Below are 21,238 nucleotides of genomic sequence, written 5' to 3' on the forward strand. Positions count from 1 at the left end.
GATCACGGATCAGTCCAATAAGCGACGAGCTCACAGAGCGACCTCGTGTGAAATATTAATGTTTGCAACTCTATAAACCTTTTTAACATACGGCTGCTTCAGAGACTGTAACACATTATGAGCAAACTTCATTGTGGTTACAACAGCTACAAATTATATGTTGCAGTTACGCAGTTTTATGAATACATACAAAATAAATTGTAGGATTTCCCTAAAAAAGTCAGTTTTATAACCTTTGGGCGTGTGCATTACAGGAATTGAATATTCCCTTACCATTCAAATTATTAATAATAAAAAAGTAAGAATTTCTTTTAAAAAACTGCTGTTACTGCTTGACATGTCAACTGTCCTGTCTCAGTAGATTTCTTCAATAATAAACCACAATGCTGGATAATTAACACTACTGGTTTATTTCCACTCAAAACTTGAAATTAAAGGAATATTCTGGGTTCAATACAAGTTAAGCGCAATCGACAGCAATTGTTGCAAAATGTTGATTACCACAAAAAAAAATTATTTTGACTCATTTTCTTTAAAAAAGCACAAATCTGGGTTCCAGTGAGGCACTTACAATGGAAGTGAATGGGGCCAATCCCTAAACATTAAAATACTAATTGTTTCAAAAGTATAGTCACAAGACATAAACAATATGCGTGTTTATGTGATTATAGTGTGATAAAAATCGCTTACTAACCCTTTCTGTGTAAAGTTAAAGCCAGTTTTACAACTTCGTTGCCATGGCTATGTAATGTCAACAATCAAATCAAATAAAATCAAACAACTTTATTGTCACACAGCCATATACACAAGTGCAATGGTGTGTGAAATTCTTGGGTGCAGTTCCGATCAACATAGCAGTCGTGACAGTGATGAGACATATACCAATTTACAATAACATCAAATTAACACAGCACAATTTAAACATCTGATATACACATAATTACACTCAACAATATACAAATAATAACATACACTGTACAGTATACAATACGCACTATATAGATACACATTATTCAATAAAAATAAAAATATATAAAAAAGTATATATAGTATATATAGAATGTACAGTATTGTACTGTATTGATATTCAGGCTGTCAGTTGATAGTCAGTTGTTAAGAAAGAATATAATATAATAATAATATAATTTATGACAGTCCGGTGTGAGATATAAGAGTAAGGGTAATAAAGTGCAGTAATGATGTATTTGATTGTGGGAGATCAAGAGTTCAGAAGTCTGATTGCTTGGGGGACCCTAAAACAACTGTAAAAATTATTATTTAAACAACTTTACAGCTCAAATAATGAGTTTCAATAGAATAATTAATTGTAAGTGCTTTTATAAAATTATAAGCTTCACATATCTGTTTTAACCCTCCAAAAGTCGCCCCCATTCACTTCCATTGAAAGTGCATTACTAGTATCTCGATTTTTGCTAATTATTTTTTTGAAAATTACAATTATTTTTTGTGGTATTCAATATTATGTAACAAATGCTGTTGATTGAGCTTAACTTGTGCTGAACCTGGAATATTACTTTAAGAGAAAAAAGCCAAAATGTAAAAAGATGTCCTTTATTTCACATAAAATCAGAGCAGCATTTAGAAACAGAAATTCACAAATAAATTACAATAAATATCAATGCAAACATTATCAATGTACACGATTTATCTGTTATGTACACACATCCCTTAAGCTGTCAATACACAGCAAAAGCCAGTAACATAAAAGCATTTAAGCATAAAAGTTGTCCAGTACCCTGAAAATGCAGTAACACTTCATCTGAAAGTTATAAAATTTATCTTTATATACAATCCATATGTAAAATGGAGTACAGTCCATGTACTCAAACAGACTGAAATTAAACACACACAATGACAAATACAGAATGAATGAGATTAAATAAAAACTCACACATCTGACCTTGTGCAAGCATGATCATGTGAAAATTAATGTAAACTGGTTACAGATTAAGATACTTTTAATAATGTAGGGGGACTGCAGATATGTTGTAACCTTTGTCCTGCAAAGTCCCTTGAGTTTTTGTGTTCAAGAACCAGTAAGGAAAAGTAGCCTAGTAGTGTACAAAAACACACACAGCAGCACTATTTAAAATAAATATATATATATTTTTTAATTTTCTTCCCAATTTGGAATGCCCAATTCCAAATGCACTCTAAGTCCTCGTGGACAAATGAGACAAATCTCAGTTGCCTCCGCGTATGAGACCGTCAATCCGCACATCTTATCACGTGGCTTGTTGAGCGCGTTACCCGCGGAGACGTAGCGCGTGTGGAGGCCGACTCTATTCTCCACAGCATCCACGCACAACTAACCATGTGCCCCACTGAGAGCGAGAACCACACATTATAGCGACCATGCGGAGGTTACCCCATGTGACTCTACCCTCCCTAGCAACCGGGCCAATTTGATTGCTAAGGAGACCTGGCTGGAGTCACTCATCACGCCCTGGATTCGAACTCGTGACCCAAGGGGTGGTAGTCAGCGTCAATCATAGCAGCACTCTTCAAATAAATCTCCCTTTTCCTTCATCATAGCAAATGTACCGTACTAAATCTAAACCTCAGTTACACAATATTCACAGTGTCCTAAACATGATGTGATACTGATAAAACATTCAAAGGAACTGATGACAAACTGGTCAGCATTACACATTATAATCAGGAAGTGCTGTATAACTGATGCCATCAACAGAGGGAGGGGTGGAATGGAGCGGCAACAGCCAACATATCATAGATCCTGCAAATGTGAGAGAAAGACAAACAGACATATAAATATTGCAACAAATATATCATACCTCATTGCTTTGGATATGTTACACAGGAACAGAGTAACACATAATTCTTCAAATAGTTAAACTTACCACGTCCAAACACCTCTTTTAGCAATGCAATTTTTGGCTTTCTTGTGTGTGTTAGGTGTGGTGGTTGGGTGTTGTTGGGTTTGTCTTTCATTAGTCTGTTCCTCATTTGTTCGATGGGTGTCTCATCGGTTACAATGGACACCAGCTTGGGACGAGAAAAAGACATGCAAAAAAACTCAACACTTTCACGTTAAACGATTTGCATTTCTTACAGGAAATACCAGTGCTTGCAAATCAGCAATAGATTTAGTGTTAAAGTTTAAGGCAAGTATAGGATTTGGTTTGAAATTATTGTCAAATAAGAGCAGCTTTTCTGTTACTCTGCTGACACATTTGCTGGAGTGGCAATTAAATATGCAAATATAATACTTCACAGTCAGATATACACTCACTGAACACTTTATTAGGAACACCTACACCTACTTATTCATGCGATTATCTAATAAGCCAATCGTATGGCAGCAGTGTAATGCATAAAATCATGCAGATACGGGTCAGGAGCTTCAGTTAATGTTCACATCAACCATCAGAATGGGGAAAAAATTTGATCTCAATGATTTTGACCGTGGCATGATCGTTTGTGCCAGGCGGGCTGGTTTGAGTATTTCTGTAACTGCTGATCTCCTGGGATTTTCACACACAACAGTCTCTAGAGTTTACTCAGAATGGTGCCAAAAACAAAAAACAGAGAGGTCAACGGAGAATGGCCAGACTGTGTCGAGCTGACAGAAAGGCTACAGTAATAAGGTAACCCCTCTGTACAATTGTAGTGAGCAGAATAGCATCTCAGAATGCACAACACATCGAACCTTGAGGCAGATGGGCTACAACAGCAGAAGACCACGTCAGGCACTTTAGTAGGACCGTAGTGTTCCTTATAAAGTGCTCAGTGAGTGTATTTTGAATAAGGAACATTCTAACAATACAAGTACAGTCATAAAATTCAACCATAAAAATCATTAAAAAATAAGTTTACAAAAACCAAAAATCAATAGCATACCTAAAACTGAAAATGTCTATAAAACAAATTGAGTTGGTTAAGCGGTTCAAGCTAAATTAATTGTAGAAAACTATGGAGATGATTAAAAAAAAACTGAATGTATATGGAATATCGATATAGTGCTGCCTTGCAAGCATTGTAACAAGTAATGAAGTAAATGTAGAACACTAACTTTGTCACTCTCAGAATAAATTCAGCTTTTAAAATGTTAGCCTAGCCTAGGTCACGATAAAGCGCAAAATGCTCCCACTGAAGCCAAAAATTGTTGAAACATACCTGGTCATAAAATATCACCAAGACGAAAACTCCAAAAAGTATCGACTCCACCAACAGAATTATATAATGTGCCCTATAGAACAATGAGCAATCAAGAACAATCAGAGAGGCTGATAACATGAATATAAGAGACTGATATTGTGAAAAGCTAATTAAAAAATATAATAAAAGTAAACAATATTAACCTTGTGTGACCCTGCGTACACGTGCGTGTACGTTGTATTTCGGCTTCGCTATAGGCAACACATTATTTAAATGAATTTAAACTGACTGATCTCAGTTCAGGAGACTCTGTGCTGTCAGTAAAGGGTTAAACATTTGACGCAGAGTCACGTGACCAAACAACATGACTTTGTTTTTGGGAGAAACACCAACAAAACTACATCTGGTAAGAAACCAAAATAAGTTTTTACATTGAAACCTGTTTGAGTCAAAAGACTAGAGTCTCTAGTTTCATCCGAAATGCCATTTTCTAAATTTGAGCGATTTATCGTAATAACCACACTGCTAAACACAATGTACACTAATGTACTTTAGCACATTTTTTCCTTAGAAATCCTATATTTACTGTGCATTATCACATTGAGAATCAATGGGTTCATCCAAAAGCTGAAAAAAGTTGCCTTCAAAGGCTTTTTATGGAAATAGAATGAAAATATAGTGCATTTTGAACTGTTCTGAGACCGGTGCAGACAAAACAGCACACTGGAGGATAAGTCATTCACTAAATGGGGAGCATCCTATAGCTCTCTATGCAGCGAAGTGCATTTACTCCTAAAATCTACCCAAACGTTCAGTTTCAGGCTGCATATGATGTTTGGACCACTCATCATGTTTGGCAGACATGGGACAATGGTAATCAGTACATAGATTCAGAATTTATAATGTATACTTTTATTTTAATATGGTTGGCAGTGATTGGATGATGCTGGCCATTACTTTGAATCAGAAATAATTATGCTAATTTCTGATGGAATGTCTGTAATGTCTCAAAAACATGTATAACCAATACTCCTGAAAACAAACAATTTGATAATAAACAAAAACAGACTTTCTATAGCTTGGTATCATTTATAAAAAAAAAAAAAAAAAAAAAAAAAAATGCATATTTATTTGGTGCTACAAGTTACAAGTCAAAAAGGGAAATGTAAAATGCACAGAGCAGTCACGCTCGGGCCTCAGGTGGTTAAGCTGTTCTATGTGTAGTACTGCATATCAGAAGGTACTTGTATCTTACACAATTAGGTGCTTGCTGGGAGCTTCTTCGCCTTCTTTATCTGCATCTCCCTCTCTTTCACTCCTTATTCTCCACACCCATGCCGACACCACCAGTGCCATGGAATATAGGCTGGCCATGCCTTCAAAGAGATACACAGAGTGTGGGGGAAGACAAAATGTCTTTAATTAATATCCAATTGGACCAACAGGCCAAAAAAAAAAAATATCAACCTTGTCTTTTGCATGAGTCTACAACTCACCTGTGTAGAAAAGGAACTGAATGAAGTATTTTTGATTGAGCTCTCCAACACAGTTATTGATCCTACAAAGGGGCAAAAATATATGCAAATACATTCACCAGCACATGAAGATAGGAAAAAGACTTGGGGACAATGACAGCAACACATAAATAGGTGAAGGAGAGAGAGAAACACACAGAGTAAAAGGGAGAAAGAATCAAATACAGAGTCACAAGAAACCCCAAAAAGGTGGAGGATAGAGACATTGGCCAACGGAGAATGAGGAGAGAGAGAGATCCAGCATCCGAATATGCCTACTTTCTTATTATTTAATATGACAAAAGTAGCATGTCAAAAGAGTAGGATGTCCAAATCCTCAGTATTCATATAGACGAAAAATACCCAGAAGACCTACTACATCCACTGAGATTCTGAAGTGCGTATCCACTGGACACTTTACTATCCCATAAGGTCAATGGAAGCAAGTTCTTTGTCAAATGCAGTAGATAAAGTACGTAAATTCAGACACAGATAGAGAGAAAGAGGGGCTGACCAGGGGCAATGGTGGTCCATTCTCCTGATGCAGCGCTGGCAAACTCTGCAGTGATGGGCACGTGGAGGCCGGTACGTCTCACAGCGACTGCACACTGTCCAACCCTCACAGCCCTGATGACAACCAACACAATGATTTAAAGACATTGTAAAAAATAACCGGCAAAGCAACCACAATATATACACAATGCTATTTAAAGTAAATGAGCTGAACGTAAGGATCCCCACAAAATCATTAAAGACCGTAGTACGTTAGACGGCATAAAATAATTTGCGATTGAAACCGAGGCTGTGAGGAATAGCGGTACAGTCTTTTCAGTGGGTTGTACTCTTAACTTTATGTAGATCATTTTAGCTGACGAAACAATGGCAAAGAAACAAATCCACTTGACAACAAAACTACAGAAAACATGGGTTGTGATCAAGAACAATTAAACACCGAACGCTTTTCCCTCACAGCCTTGTTTTTAAACACGATCAATTAAATACAGAGGGACTATTTGCACTAGTTGTAAATAGCACCTGCCACACAGTGCAGCTACTTGCACTCCATTATTCTGGTGGAAACACACAAATTGAAGACAAACTGCACCCCCCATCACTGCAGTCACATGGGGTGTAACGACGATGGTGTGAGTGCTAATTTCGTGCGGACGACCTGGGTTTGATTCTGCCTTTTTTCCCCACTTTTCCCCATCTTGTTTCCTGTCTCCACTATTAATTTCCTTTAATACTACTAAATAATAATAAAGAAATATTAATACAAAGATTGATTTCCTCACAGTGATTTGGTGACAGTGAAGGTCAGCCATGGTTTTACTACAGTAATATTGTAGAACCATGTTTGTTTGTTTTTTTTGTTTTTTGCAGAAGCCATACAGTAGTTTTAATGCAATTATTCATGGTGTTACTACAGTAATATGGTGTTAATATAGTAACCATGTTTAATTTTGTGGTTACTATGATTTTATTACAATACACCATATTGATACTCTTGTTACTATAGAAAAAGGGTTAGTTTTAGGGGTAGGGGTTGGTGTAGGGTCTCTGTGGGACACATTCTGCAGTGATGCCACTATACTGCATTTTAGTATTTAATTTGGTGTGAAAATAGTATCTAACACTATTTGCACTTAGTGCAAATATCTTCTGCCAATTAAATATGGTGTCTAAGGTCAATAACAAATACACAATAAACAGAAGACTTTGGCTGCAAAAAATACACCATTACAAAACAACTGTTACACTAATAATATGAATGCAACTTCAGTACAGTTACAAAAATAGCATATGCAAGCTAGCCACCACATTAAATTAAATAGCTGGCGAATCATATTAAGCCAGCTAGACTTGAACCTACTCTGTCATTTAGGTGGTTAGACTGGGACCTCAAGTCAGAGAAGTCAATGGCTGTCTTGGGTAAAGGAACCATACCTGCAATGCATAAGTACAGGCTAGTTTACATGCTGTAAGCATACACTAAAACACAGTCCATCTACAGTGTATGAGTGGAACATAGAATCACCTGAAAACTAACTGAAAACAAAAAGGTAAGGGTGACAATATGATTGAATACCTGTGAGAGGAGCCAGTGTGACTTTAATTTCAATGACTTGATATTTAAAGGTCAGTGGAGACTGATTGGTGTGTTTATTAACCAGAGCCAGAATGGCACACTGGAGAGTCATTAGATAAATCTGATCCATTCATCAATAAGATAAAGCAACGCCAAGTATCAATACCAAGAACACTTACCAGGGTCAGAAAACACAGCTTTTGAGTGGCACGCCAGCAGCAGTAACAGAATAATATTAAACATAGATCCATGGAGAGTGCACCATACACTAAACACAAAGAAATAATAAAATAAACTTACTTTAAAATATTCATGCAATTAATCATTCCCCATAGTCCCTTACAAAATAGTACTGAGGCAGCACTATGGTACATTGATAGTATCAGATGGTCAGCCCATTGTACTTTTGATTTACAGCAGTACACTACAAGTTTCATGTTTGGACACATCTACTGACTCAATTTATATAGGTCTACAAAACTAATTTCAAGCATTTAATTTCAAACGAGAAACGAATGAATTCAGGCGAGTACAATAATTTGACTCGTGGAGTAGTCTTTATACCATGGCAGTGAATGACTCACATTTAGGAACACATTTTGGTATTTACATGGTACTTCAACGAATACAGTGGTACTACAATGGTATATGTCGTAAGATATCATGAAACTTTAAACCATAGTGTAACAGACGTTGAATGGTGCACTACCGCAGCACTGTCCTAGTTGCTTTTAGTTCAAATGCACAGTCACACACACACACAAACGCAGATGAAAGTCACGCGCGTTGCTTTTTAACGGTTGTTGCTGTGGGTGATTCTATAAAACAATAATAAACCGACGACCAACAGCGTTGGTTGTCATTACGTGATCTAAACATCAAAGATCAAGATACAAACGCTACCCCTTCAAAGCGTCTTTAATTCGGCACTCACCTTCCAGAATACGCAGGGATCAGGACATACTGAATCACCACATAGTCAGCGTAAAAGACGCTGAAATAAGTTAAAAGAAGACAAATAAACCCGCATGGGTCCTGCCGACAGCGAAACGCAGCCATTTTTCCGTCAGCGTTCTTCCTGATGACGTCATATAGGTACGAGCGTGATGCATCCCGGGTTGTCCACCAAACGCATTCATCAAATAAACATCAGTTCAGTTTGGACTGCTGGTTCTGTCAAATCTAATTCTGCTTTATTAAATATCTACAATTCAAATAGGAATACAAAAGCTCTCACATTGTACACACTCTGTTTAATCAGATATAAAAACTAAAAAAAAAATATATATATATATATATATATCACACAGATTGTTGGAATGACAAACATGTTTTTATTTTGTTTTTCCTCTCTCATTACAGAACAATTAGTTTCTCATTAAGCGCAATCTGAGCTTGAGTGAGATTCGCCAGGTAGGTCACCATCAACAGATCCTGAAAGAAACAAGAGTTTACACACTTCAGAATCACTAATACACAACTTTTACTCAATCAGACAAACACAACGATTAAGGGTGCTTTCACACTGGCAGTTTAGTCCGAAACAGAGCACGGTTCGCATGAAAAATTGGTAATGTGAAAGCTGTCATGCGGACCGCGGCACCGAACCCGAGACTACCTGTAGGAGGTGGTCTGAGTTCGGTTGCAATGGAACTGTAGCGCTATTCGCGTGAATGTGAAAGCAACTCGGACTCAGGTGCGCACTCGTTCTGGAAGTAAAGTTACCTGCGCATGCGTTTTAGCCGATGACGACATCATTAGTTTCGACTAATAAATATAGGGTATAATAGGAGATGACAGTGGCGATAACTTCACCTTGGACATGAGCGTAAGCGTGCAGTGTAAACAAAGATGCAAATGAATTCCTTGCAATCAGCTGTCTTGTCAAAAAACGCCGTTTGCGAGCAGCAAAACATCTGATGAGTTACGCCATGAAGCGCACATATACGCAGCTGTCGTTCACTCTGCTGTGCATAATGGCACCAAAATAACAATAAAACAAAAGTATGATGAGTCACGTTGTGTTCTCCATGTGTGTTTGTGATGACGTAAGATGAACGCAAATGGACCGGGGTTCGATAGAATCAAGTGAGTGTGAAACCAGACCAACGCTGCGGGGGGCACCGGGAACAATCGCACTCGGAATCGGATCACAGCAAACATGCCCAGTGTGAATGCCCCCAAAAAAGGATGTCAAATACAGAAATTTCAGGATGTGTCACTTACATTAATGTTGGAGTTGAGCATGCTCTCAAAATCTTCTGCTGTGATCTTGGGCACTTTGTTCACCAGATCCATCAGGTAACGACCAACGCTGTTATCTGCCATCACTTTACCAGACTGAAAATAATAATATTTGCAGTCATTAAACAAGACGGTTAAGATCTTGTGGATTCCTCCTAAATTAAAGACTTTGATTACATGTATGGATTTTAGCATAATTCTTTCTGAATTTTATTAAAAATCATCTTGTGTGTCTGTAAAAAAATAATAAAAAATAATGGGTATAGCATGGAAATGCTTGTCTTAAAGCACCACTAATTAATCTGAAAGTCCTTTGTTCAAGTAATCCCTAGAAGAGACACATAAGATGCTCACCAGTACATCCTCTATATATGAGAGCACTGTAGAAAGCATTTCCTGTACGCGTCCTGCTGCACTGGCCACCTGTGCCAGGTCTGTGGTCAGCCCATTTGTGCGGTTGGGAGATGCTCGAGTCCTTTGTAGAAGGTCAACTATAAAGAGAGATATTAGAGTTTCATTTATATATATATTATATACACACACACACACACACACACACACACACATATATACACATATACAGTACTGTGCAAAAGTTATAGGCACTTGTGAAAAATGTTGCATAGTGAGGATGTCTTCAAAATTAAGGAAATAAATAGTTTTCATTTATCACTTAATGTCATACAAAGTCCAGAAAACAAAAAAGCTAAATCAATATTCAGTGTGACCACCTTTGCCTTTTAAACAGCACCAATTCTCCTAGGTACACCTGGACACAGCTTTTCTTGGTTGTTGGCAGATAGGATGTTCCAAGCTTCTTGGAGAATTCACCACAGTTCTTCTATCTATTTAGGCTGTCTCAACAGCTTCTGTCTCTTTATGTAATCTCAGACTGACACGATGCTCACTGGGGGGCTTTGTGGGGGCCATGACATCTGTTGCATTTTTTAACCACTCCACAGATTTCATATTAGCAAACTATAGTTTTGGCAAGTTGTTTAGGACATCTTTTGTGCATGACACAAGTAATTTTTCCAACAATTGTTTACAGACAAATTGTTTCACTTTTAATTGACTATATCACAATTCCAGTGGGTCAGAAGTTTACATACACTAAGATAACTGTGCCTTTAAGCATCTTGGAAAATTCCAGAAAATGATGTCAAGCCTTTAGCAATTAGCTTCTGAAAGGCTAATTGGAGTCAATTGGAGGTGTACCTGTGGATGTATTTAAAAGCCTACCTTCAAACTCAGTGCCTCTGCTTGACATCATGGGAAAATCAAAGACAAGACATCAGAAAAAAAAATTGTGGACCTCCACAAGTCTGGTTCATCCTTGGGAACAATTTACAAATGCCTGAAGGTACCACGTTCATCTGTACAAACAATAGTATGCAAGTATAAACACCATGGAACCACGCAGCCATCATACTGCTCAGGAAGGAGATGCATTCTGTCTCCTAGAGATGAACGTAGTTTGGTGCGAAAAGTGCAAATCAATCCCAGAACAGCAGCAAAGGACCTGGTGAAGATGCTGGAGGAAACAGGTAGACAAGTATCTATATCCACAGTAAAACGAGTCCTTTATCGACATAACCTGAAAGGCTGCTCAGCAAAGAATAAGCCACTGCTCCAAAACCACCATAAAAAAGCCAGACTACAGTGTGCAAGTGCACATGGGGACAAAGATCTTACTTTTTGGAGAAATGTCCTCTTGTCTGAAGAAACAAACATTGAACTGTTTGGCAATAATGACCATCATTATGTTTGGAGGAAAAAGGGTGAGGCTTGCAAGTTGAAGAACATCTTCCCAACCGTGAAGCAAGGGGGTGGCAGCATCATGTTGTGGGGGTGCTTTGCTGCAGGAGGTACTGGTGCACTTCACAAAATAGATGGCATCATGAAGGAAAATTATGTGGATATATTGAAGCTTCTCTAGACATCAGCCAGGAAGTTAAAACTCGGTCGCAACTGGGTCTTCCAAATGGACAATGACTCCAAGCGTACCTCCAAAGATGTGGCAAAATGGCTTAAGGACAACAAAGTCAAGGTATTGGAGTGGCCATCACAAAGCTCTGACCTCAATCTGATCGAACATTTGTGGGCAGAACTGAAAAATCATGTGTAAGCAAGGAGGTGTACAAGCCTGACTCACACCAGTTACAGCAGTTCTGTCTGGAGGAATGGGCCAAAATTCCAGTAACTTATTGTGAGAAGTTTGTGGAAGGCTACCCAAAACATTTGACCCAAGTTAAACAATTTAAAGGCAATGCTACCAAATACTAACAAAGTGTATGTAAACTTCTGACCCACTGGGAATGTGATGAAATAAATAAAAGCTGAAATAAATAATTCTCCCTACTATTATTCTGACATTTCACAGTCTTGAAATAAACTAGCGATCATAACTGACCTAAGACAGGGAATGTTTTCTACGATTAAATGTCAGGAATTGTGAAAAACTGAGTTTAAATGTATTTGGCTGAGGTGCATGTAAACTTCTGACTTCAACTGTATGTCTGTATGTATATGTATATATATATATATATATATATATATATATATAAATAAAAAAAAAAAAAATCACAATTATATTAAGAGATTGTTGTTAAAATTAAACCCTATTTTAAATAATTGCATTTTTATATAAAGTATCCCTATGATAATATAGTTCCAAACCAACATATCATGTGTAAACCAGTTAAGCCATATAATTAGAACAAATAATAGAATGGGCAATCTGCAAAATTCTGACCTCCAATGCGCTCTGTGTCGTAGTAGATGTACTTGACTGTTAGTGGGGTGAACATGACACCAACCGTCTTGCCCGGGACACCCATCTGTGAGCTAACAACACAAACAACAAATCAATGCAGAAGATTTACATGTATACTTGTTGTATTGATATGCTGAATTGTATATAGGCATTTCTTAAACTTCAGGCACTTCATGCCCCAGGGATTGATTTTTATTAAAACTAACAGATTTAGAATTTTTTTCTTTTTGTTATATGAAGGTCACATTAAAACTGACTTGAAAAACATTTTAGCATTTCATCATTTAATTTTTATACTTTTCAAATGCCTGTATTTGGAATGTCCCAATACCAATACTGGTATCAGAATAGGGTCCGTTACCACGCTCATGTACTTGTACTCGTAAAAATGCTCCGATACAAAAAAAAAAAAACGATATCATCTGACATACGAATGTCATTCTGTAAACATTCAGTGCACAGATTAAAATCACGTTATGCCTTAGTAAGTTTATTTAACCACAAAAGCTGTGATTTAATGAGATAAATATATAGTTTTCATATGTGAGTGTTTGTGAATGTGTGGAGCTGGTGTTGTGACGACATACACAGAAAAAACATCATGATCATTGCACACCTTGTTTGTAGCAGTTAACATTGAGCAGAGCGCTAATTCACTTTGTAGCAAGAGGCACATACAGACTACATTTGATTTAATTTAATTTAATTAAATAGCAGCCTTTTGCAGTTTAATAATCACTCTGAGCCACGTAGCAACCAGCTTTTCCGGATTGAGAAGCTTCCGTCATAACACAGAAACACTTCAAAATAACAGCTCCGCCAAAATAAAAGCTCAATATAAATGGAAAAAAGTACGACAGAAATAGATCACTACTTATGCAATATTCACTTTAACACTACCACTAATAATAATAATACTAAATCAATAATTATATTATATTTAAGCAATATCTCACATCTGTGATGCTCTGTTATGCACCACTTTAACAAAAATAACTCCAATGTTGTATTTGTATTGTGCTGTAAGGTTCTGTATAAAAGCACTTAATTTAATAAAAACAATACAATATTATGTTGAAAATTAATTGTTATATTTTCATTAAATTAAAGTTTTAATGAAAGCACCATTTTGATGATAAAATTAAAAAACTGTTGATATGGAATTCAGAAAAAAGAAAACAAAAAAAAACAGGTATCGGATCCGGTATCGGCGAGTACCCAAAATAAAAAAGAAAGGAAAAAAGGTATCAGCACTTGTACTCTTTTTTTATTTATTTATTTTTTTATGGTATCGGGACATCCCTAGCCTTTTTGTATAGATTTTACTATTTTAGCCATGTCTCTGGCCACATGTTTCAATATGAATCTATGAAAATCCATTATAAAACAATCAGTTATTACATGTTTAAAACTATGATCATCTGAACAAAGAGTGAAATAAACAATTTTAATATTTACTGTGTGAAAATTATTTTTCAGTTTTTCAAAAATTACGACTGTCCCAGAGTTGTTGCATAATTTCCACCACATCAAACAAATTTGTCCTTAATAAAGGTTTTTCAAAAGTTTGTGTAGTTGTTACCAAGTCGATTAAAGTGTCAGCAAAGAGCATTCTTGAGATGAAATAGGAGACAAGTGATGTTTGAAAAGAAAATTGAAAGATCATCTGTAAGCAGATTATTGTTTTTGGCCATCATATGACTCCAATATTGGAAGGTGTGGCTAAGGATGGATGAAAAATGCAAGAGTAAGAAGGAAACATGAGTGAATTAGTGGGTCAGCATACCTGACGTAGGCACGGATGTTCATTTTGTTGCTCTGAAGGGCTGTGTCCACTGTGAGGTGAATGGGGTTTGGAGCCTCACGGCTGTAATACTCATGAATCAGAACAGAGTGCTCTGTGATGTCATATCCTGTGGCATACCTGGCAACAAAAGAAAGATTAAGCTTTGAATTTTTTTACATGACTAAACCATATTGTGCAACTACATTATGCAAGCACTGTTAGATTAAGTTAAAACCAGGATCACTGAATTCATTAAAGATAAGTGGTCACCTACCATCCAATAATGACTTCACTGGGTGAAACCTTCTTATGAAGCTCATACATGTTCTTGGCAAACTCCATGTCCACAGCCACCTATAACAAATATATAATTTTTGACACGTGTTACAATTGATGGGTAATGATGGCTTTGTGTTGCAAGAGCGTTGCGTGGAGGTTACTATGGTTTTCTTCTTGATTCTCAAATGATAATATTAATAGTTGTAAAAACTCTTTTGACATGCAGTGTCTGAATTCTAAAAACGTTCCTATTCAACTGTAATGCCCCAAAGTTAAGAGATGGTTGCCAAAGCTTGCTAATGTCAGTTAATGTGTTCGTGTGACTATGGGTATTTGTTTAATAACAACCACCCTGGATCTAATATCATGACATACTTAACCTACCAAATCCACCAACAAAATAGTACCAGCAAGTAAAATTGCATTACCATGTTTTGCTTCATTTTAGATAAGTACCATGGTACATGATTATGGGAATCATTTAATATCATAATATATATCAACATATTTTTTTAAGGATAAAGTGAAATGATGAGTTGTTTGTTTGTCTCACCTCATCCTCAGACTCATTGTGAGGAACAGAGAAGCAGTTGGTGACTTCTACTGAATGCTTGTCTACGGTTCCTGCAGGACACAGAAATTTTACAAGTTAGGTGCTGATGACAGCTATAAGAAATGAGCAAATATGACACATTACGGAATTGGGTCACACATTTAGTTTGTACGCTATTCGTCCTCATCGCCTACAACACATGCTTCACGAGACAAAAACGACGCTTGTTGTCTGTATTAAACGCAACACTCCTGGATCTCACTCATAATATTACATGCCCCACCTAATAATGTTCCGATCACGCGACTTGCTCCCTCATTCCTGCGTTCGTATGAGTCCGCAATCGATGCCAGAACCACCGGGTGGATTTTCACGACTGGGCCGTAAACCGCCATGATTTCGGAGAGGAAGTGGAGAAAGGCGTCAATCAGAGAAGAAGAGACGGAGTGTGAGTGACTCACTGTAGGATATGTGCTGCTGTCCCCTACTGTTCGTACCCACAAAAAGCAAGTAGGCGTAGCTGCAGGCCGGGCGGGGTTACCCCAGAAGGGGCGGGGTTATTCAAAAAAGGGGGTTGCGCCACTCCAAAGGGGGGCATCGCCAAGGGGGTTGGAGATTCCACCCCCATTTTTTTTTTAGATTTTATGTATGTATGTATACATTGATTTTTATAAATGTTTATTTTTTATAAATTTGTATATAGTCACATAAATGAAAGTGTTTATTTGAGATGCTCTAACTGGTCTCAATGTATTTTCATTATTTATTCATTTATGTTTATTTATTTTCCTTTTTATATCACTTTTTTGCAATTTCACAATTTTAGTAACCTTTTTTGTTCATTTAAATGGCTTTGCAGTGTGAAAAAATGTATTTGCAAATGTACAAATATTCCATATAGCCTCTCAATTAACATGAGATCAAAAAGTCTGCATGAATACAAATTAAAAATGTATTTTATATATATATATATATATATATATATATATATATATATATATATATATATATATATATATATATATGTTTTAGATAAAGACAGTTATGCCACTGGACATAAAAAATGAACAGATATTTTTATACTTGTCGATAAAATATGTGTTCTTTTGCATTTTATAACATAAAAGCACAAAATAAATAAATAATAATAATAATTCTTTGAATGCATTAAAATCTACATTTTATGTCAAATGGGTGTCATATTTGGATCGTAATAGAAGAAAAAAGTACATTAATAGATAGCATACATAGTGTCATTTGCATATAGTTATAACAATAATGTTGAAAATGTAGAAATCAAAAAGTATCAAGGAGAACTGTCTTAGACACAGATTATGCTTCATTATGTCTGGGCTAAATCCCTCTTATAAAGGCGAATCTCTCTTCACAGTCCAACACAAGGCTTAATTGGTCAATAGGACAGCATAACCAGCAGGTGGCGATAAAGTTAATTATATTACGTGCCCAGTTTCCCTACCTTTGACAAAACAAGTTAAAAAAGAAGGTCGTGCAGTTTTCAAATGCTTCATTAATCTATCTTAAATATATTTTAAATGTATTTTTCTCAATACAAAGTAAAAGTCACGCATAAAGTCCCTATTTCCTGACAAATATTATATATATCAATGGATTAGTGTTCTGAGAAACCATTACATTTGTAACCAGCGTAGAAGTATCTGACCGCGGCCTGCGCGGGTTCAAGGAGGTGTAGCCAGAACCCTTCTACATAGTGTCACATACAAAGCTTAGCCTAAAAAAGCATAACTCGGCGGTCATTCTGTCGTTCTGTAGGCAGTACACCGACGATGAGGCATGAGGCCGTTTTTTAAATGGATGTCTATGTAGGAGATGCTTTATTACGCGGAATAAACTGCTTTTGTGAGGAAACAGCTCATCATTTAATGAATTGACTGCCTGACCACTAATCTTCAACATGTTTTACACTAAACAATCCTTTTGGAATGAACTATGTGTGGAGTTTACTACGATAAAATTGCTGTTTTAAAAGAGAAGACACGGAAAACTTTGCGACAGGTAGGTGTCAGTTTACGGTTCTCCTTATTCGTTTATATGGTATCCGCAAACGGGGACTTACTGTCGTAACACGCTAGTTGACCGTTACGCTCTGTACAATGTAAAAAATAAATAATAATAACAATAAAAGAGTAGCTTATTATCTATTCATAGAAGATCTTTGGTATAGCTGCAGGCCTGAGACTTCCAAATGGGGGCGGGATCTACAAAAGAGGTCACAGTTAATGTTAGGGCAGAGGTGCCAAACTTTTTCTACAGAGGTCCAAAAATCAATCTTGATTGAGGGCCGTGGGCCAAAAGAGAAAATTGCATTATAACAAACTCAGGGGCTGGAATTTATTTCTGAAAATTGCATAACGTGCATTGTTACTAAAACATTTTTTTTTTTTTCTCATTCACATATTTCCAAATATTTTGGCTATTAAATTAATACGCCAGTTTAATAAAACAATGAACATTAGTCAGAGATATGAAGTGGTTAATGTTCTGTAAAATTATTATTGTATCATTAATAATGTTTTATTTTACATCAAGGCTATTTAACACATCCAGATATTATTTTTGTTAATATTATTATTAACTACATTGTAGCATTTGATAATTTTAGCATGTGAGCATGACGCAAAGCCTGAGAAGCAGAGTGCGCGTTTATGGCGCGAACATCCGCCACTGACTCGGCACCGTCTGCACAACGGACGGCACAAAACAAATAATGTTCAACGTAAATTCAAATGAAGAATGCGATGGTTATATTAATTTGGAACTATATCAGATTGCAGGGGGATTTTTTAGCCCAGAGCCTCCATTAATTTCCAACCCTGGATGGAACTAGAGATGGAGATGAGAGATGTAACAGGTGTTTAAGTGTCTGTCTTCATCATGCAGCTGGTACATTACACAAAGTATTTTTGCTATTTCTGCCTTTCTTGCAAATGAGCTGCATCATGAAAAATGAGGGAGCACCAAGATATGAAAGCTGTTTGCTGTCACACGCTTTCAATGTTAACAGCTTTGTTGATTATAAACAAGAACAATAGTCGATTGCTTACAGAGATGTGGTATAACACCATTTGCATGTTGAATTATAATAATAATTTATTTATCACACATTATACATTTGCACATATACAGTGAAATTCTTTTTTTCACATATCCCAGCTAAGCTGGGGTCAGAGTGCAGGGTTAGCCATGATATGGTGCCCCTGGAGCAGATAGGGTCAAGGGCCTTGCTCAAGGGCCCAACAGTGGCATCTTGGCAGTATTGGGGCTTGAAACCCCTGACTTTCTGATCAGTAACCCAGAGCCTTAACCGCTGAGCCACCACTGCTGTTTAGAAAGGTTTATACATCTGTAACATCTTAAGTTCAGTATCTATGTGACAAAACACTGCTGACAGTTGCACGAGAGCGAGAGATGGAGAGACAGAGCAGATTTATTTGCGCAGCTTCTGGAATTACAGTTTGATACAAAAACAAGTTAATTGATTTGATTTGTTCAGCTGTATCTATTGGTTTACTAATATAGAGACTTATTTGCAGCTGGACTGTAAAGTGAATAAAAGTGTGCGTGAATTTCCCACATTATAAATGTGGAAATTGCGGGAATTAATATAATTGTCGCAATGGCTGCAATCCCGCTCTGCAAACTGTTTTATATTAAAATATTAAAGTTACCCTGGTTCCCCTCCTTTATAATTCATATAATTTGTAATTTTATATATATATATATATATATATATATATATATATATATAAACATTACTCTGCAATCTGCCAAATTAATACAATGAAAAGTTGCGTCAATAGCATTTTTTTTTCTCACTCTTGTCATATATTTCAAGGCGGGACAAATCAAAGGCCATAGTTTGGGTATCTCTGGGTTAGGGGCTCCCTATATCTACTGGAACTCTGCCTGCAGCTTATCTTTCTCCACTGGTTCGCCAATTAGAAAATTTGGAGGGGGCTCTCTGTCAATAGCGTGAGTATGAGGTGGTTGTCAAACAGTGGCAGACAGGACCAAAGAGCATTTAGAAAACCTGTTTGGACATTTTTGCAAATCTTTTTTGTGCATCAAGTGACACAGAAATTGCTTACAGCATCTTATGAAGCTACTATGCAATTGAATGTCGCTTTTTGGCGGTCAACTGTGTGAACTGACTCAGTGATCAATGAACTGAAATTATGCTACAGGCTGTCTGAACTATTACAAATTTTCGTCTTGGTTCTCAACAAAATATGAATGTTCCCCAAAGCAGTGTCACATCAATCAAACAGAAAAGTCCCTAATATAAAAACTTTAGTGCTATTCTTGTGCCTGCCAGTCGCGTTTGTTCATTTCAGTGGTTTAATTTATCTCTCCATTGGCTGATATCGCCTAGGGGCGTCAACCATTTGCATAATATTTAAATATTTAGCTTTAGATTTAAAATTTAGATTTAGTCCTAAATAGAAACAAAAAGAAAATGTGGCAACATTGGTTTTGGGCTAAATATGGAAGAAATAAAAAATAGGCAATTATTTGCAGCATGCATTATTTTTAATTTATCTTATGAGAGTGCAAGGGTTTATCATCCAAAAGATTGAGACCACATGATCCAAAAATGATACCTTATTAAACATTATTAAATAATAGAGCTGAAACCTCTGTCCCCATTAAAAATGTATTAGCTTAAAAAAATATTCTGAGCTTTTACAATGTCAGTTGATGGTACTGTATACTGTTGAACTATGATTGGGCATAACAATTGCCTCTGGAGCAAGTTAAGCAACTGATTAATATGTACAGGAAACAATGACCATATTCATAATAATAATTTCATTTTGTTGTTGCTTTTTCGGACTGAACAGTGTCCCTAACTTTGGACAAAAACATTGTGGTGGCTAACTTTGTCCTGTGTTTGACCATCTTTCTGTTTACACTGCCAAAAGAAAGTTTTCCTCTGCGTTTTTTTAGCTGTGTACTTTGGGTCAATATCATGTCTTGGAAGATATTGTGTCCTTTTGGGATCTGGCTTAGTCAGTTGGATAAATCATGCAGCGAGAGACACTGTTTTAACGGTCTGATGACTGCTGATCCAATTATCTGTATCCAGATTTCACACATCACAGCCAATCTCATTTCCACTCATATCTCAAAAATGGAAAAAAATGGCTGATTCTGTGCAAAAATGCAGGAACATAATCGTTTTTCTCTCGGTTTTAATGGGGCTCTGCACAGTTTCATATTTCATAGTGGCAGAAATTACAAAACAGTTCAAAGCCGACAAGAGACACCTGCACATAGCTCTCTCCTCACACACACTTCACACTACTTTTCACACATTGCCAACAGTGTTTGTGTCTGTTAATGTGCTTCACTCTATGCTGTCGCCTTTTTACCCTGTTCAGTTGAGTCATTCACTAAATGCCCTGCTTTGAGAGCCATAACAGAGGCCTAAGTGTGTCAAACAACTCAAATCAGAGATTAGGTAGGGCAAAATGGATAGGTAATAAGGGCCATTAACTCAACCCCCCAAACTCTTATTATGTGAGTATAATTCATCAGCCTTTCTCCAACAAAAGCCAAAAACAATTTAGGTCTGCATTCTGAGACACTAATGCCCTGTTGTGGTGCTTCATATTAGAGTGTGGTTGCTACTGTATAATGTCATGGTTGTTTATCTAAGATCTAAGAGAAGGAGAATAAAGCAGTCTATTTATTGTGATTCATAACATATTTGCTGTGTAATAATATATATACTGAGTTTTGTGCAATGCCGTTTTGTTCATGGTGTTTACTTTAGTCAACATGAAACAGCATTCACAGCCCATCTTACTTCTGTAAT

At 36.6% G+C, this 21,238-nt stretch overlaps 2 protein-coding genes across 2 annotated transcripts; both read right to left on the reverse strand.

Annotated features, from left to right (window-relative positions):
• Window positions 1-1,070: 1,070 nt before the first annotated feature.
• On the reverse strand, window positions 1,071-8,915 carry LOC127444150 (palmitoyltransferase ZDHHC3-like). Its single transcript, XM_051703372.1, has 9 exons — window positions 8,678-8,915; window positions 7,923-8,011; window positions 7,528-7,601; window positions 6,169-6,281; window positions 5,637-5,698; window positions 5,396-5,516; window positions 4,159-4,231; window positions 2,883-3,027; window positions 1,071-2,758 (listed from the first exon to the last, which is right to left on the reverse strand). The coding sequence occupies exons 1-9, from the start codon at window positions 8,800-8,802 to the stop codon at window positions 2,667-2,669; spliced, it is 894 nt and encodes a 297-aa protein (XP_051559332.1). The 5' UTR covers window positions 8,803-8,915; the 3' UTR covers window positions 1,071-2,666.
• Window positions 8,916-9,054: 139 nt separating this feature from the next.
• On the reverse strand, window positions 9,055-15,832 carry eif3f (eukaryotic translation initiation factor 3, subunit F). Its single transcript, XM_051703374.1, has 8 exons — window positions 15,665-15,832; window positions 15,382-15,452; window positions 14,824-14,903; window positions 14,550-14,687; window positions 12,743-12,834; window positions 10,342-10,478; window positions 9,970-10,083; window positions 9,055-9,177 (listed from the first exon to the last, which is right to left on the reverse strand). Exons 1-8 carry the CDS (start codon window positions 15,774-15,776, stop codon window positions 9,100-9,102), a joined length of 822 nt encoding a protein of 273 aa, XP_051559334.1. The 5' UTR covers window positions 15,777-15,832; the 3' UTR covers window positions 9,055-9,099.
• Window positions 15,833-21,238: the final 5,406 nt, after the last annotated feature.

This window comes from Myxocyprinus asiaticus, chromosome 7, assembly GCF_019703515.2.
Source record: "Myxocyprinus asiaticus isolate MX2 ecotype Aquarium Trade chromosome 7, UBuf_Myxa_2, whole genome shotgun sequence".
NCBI lineage: Eukaryota > Metazoa > Chordata > Actinopteri > Cypriniformes > Catostomidae > Myxocyprinus > Myxocyprinus asiaticus.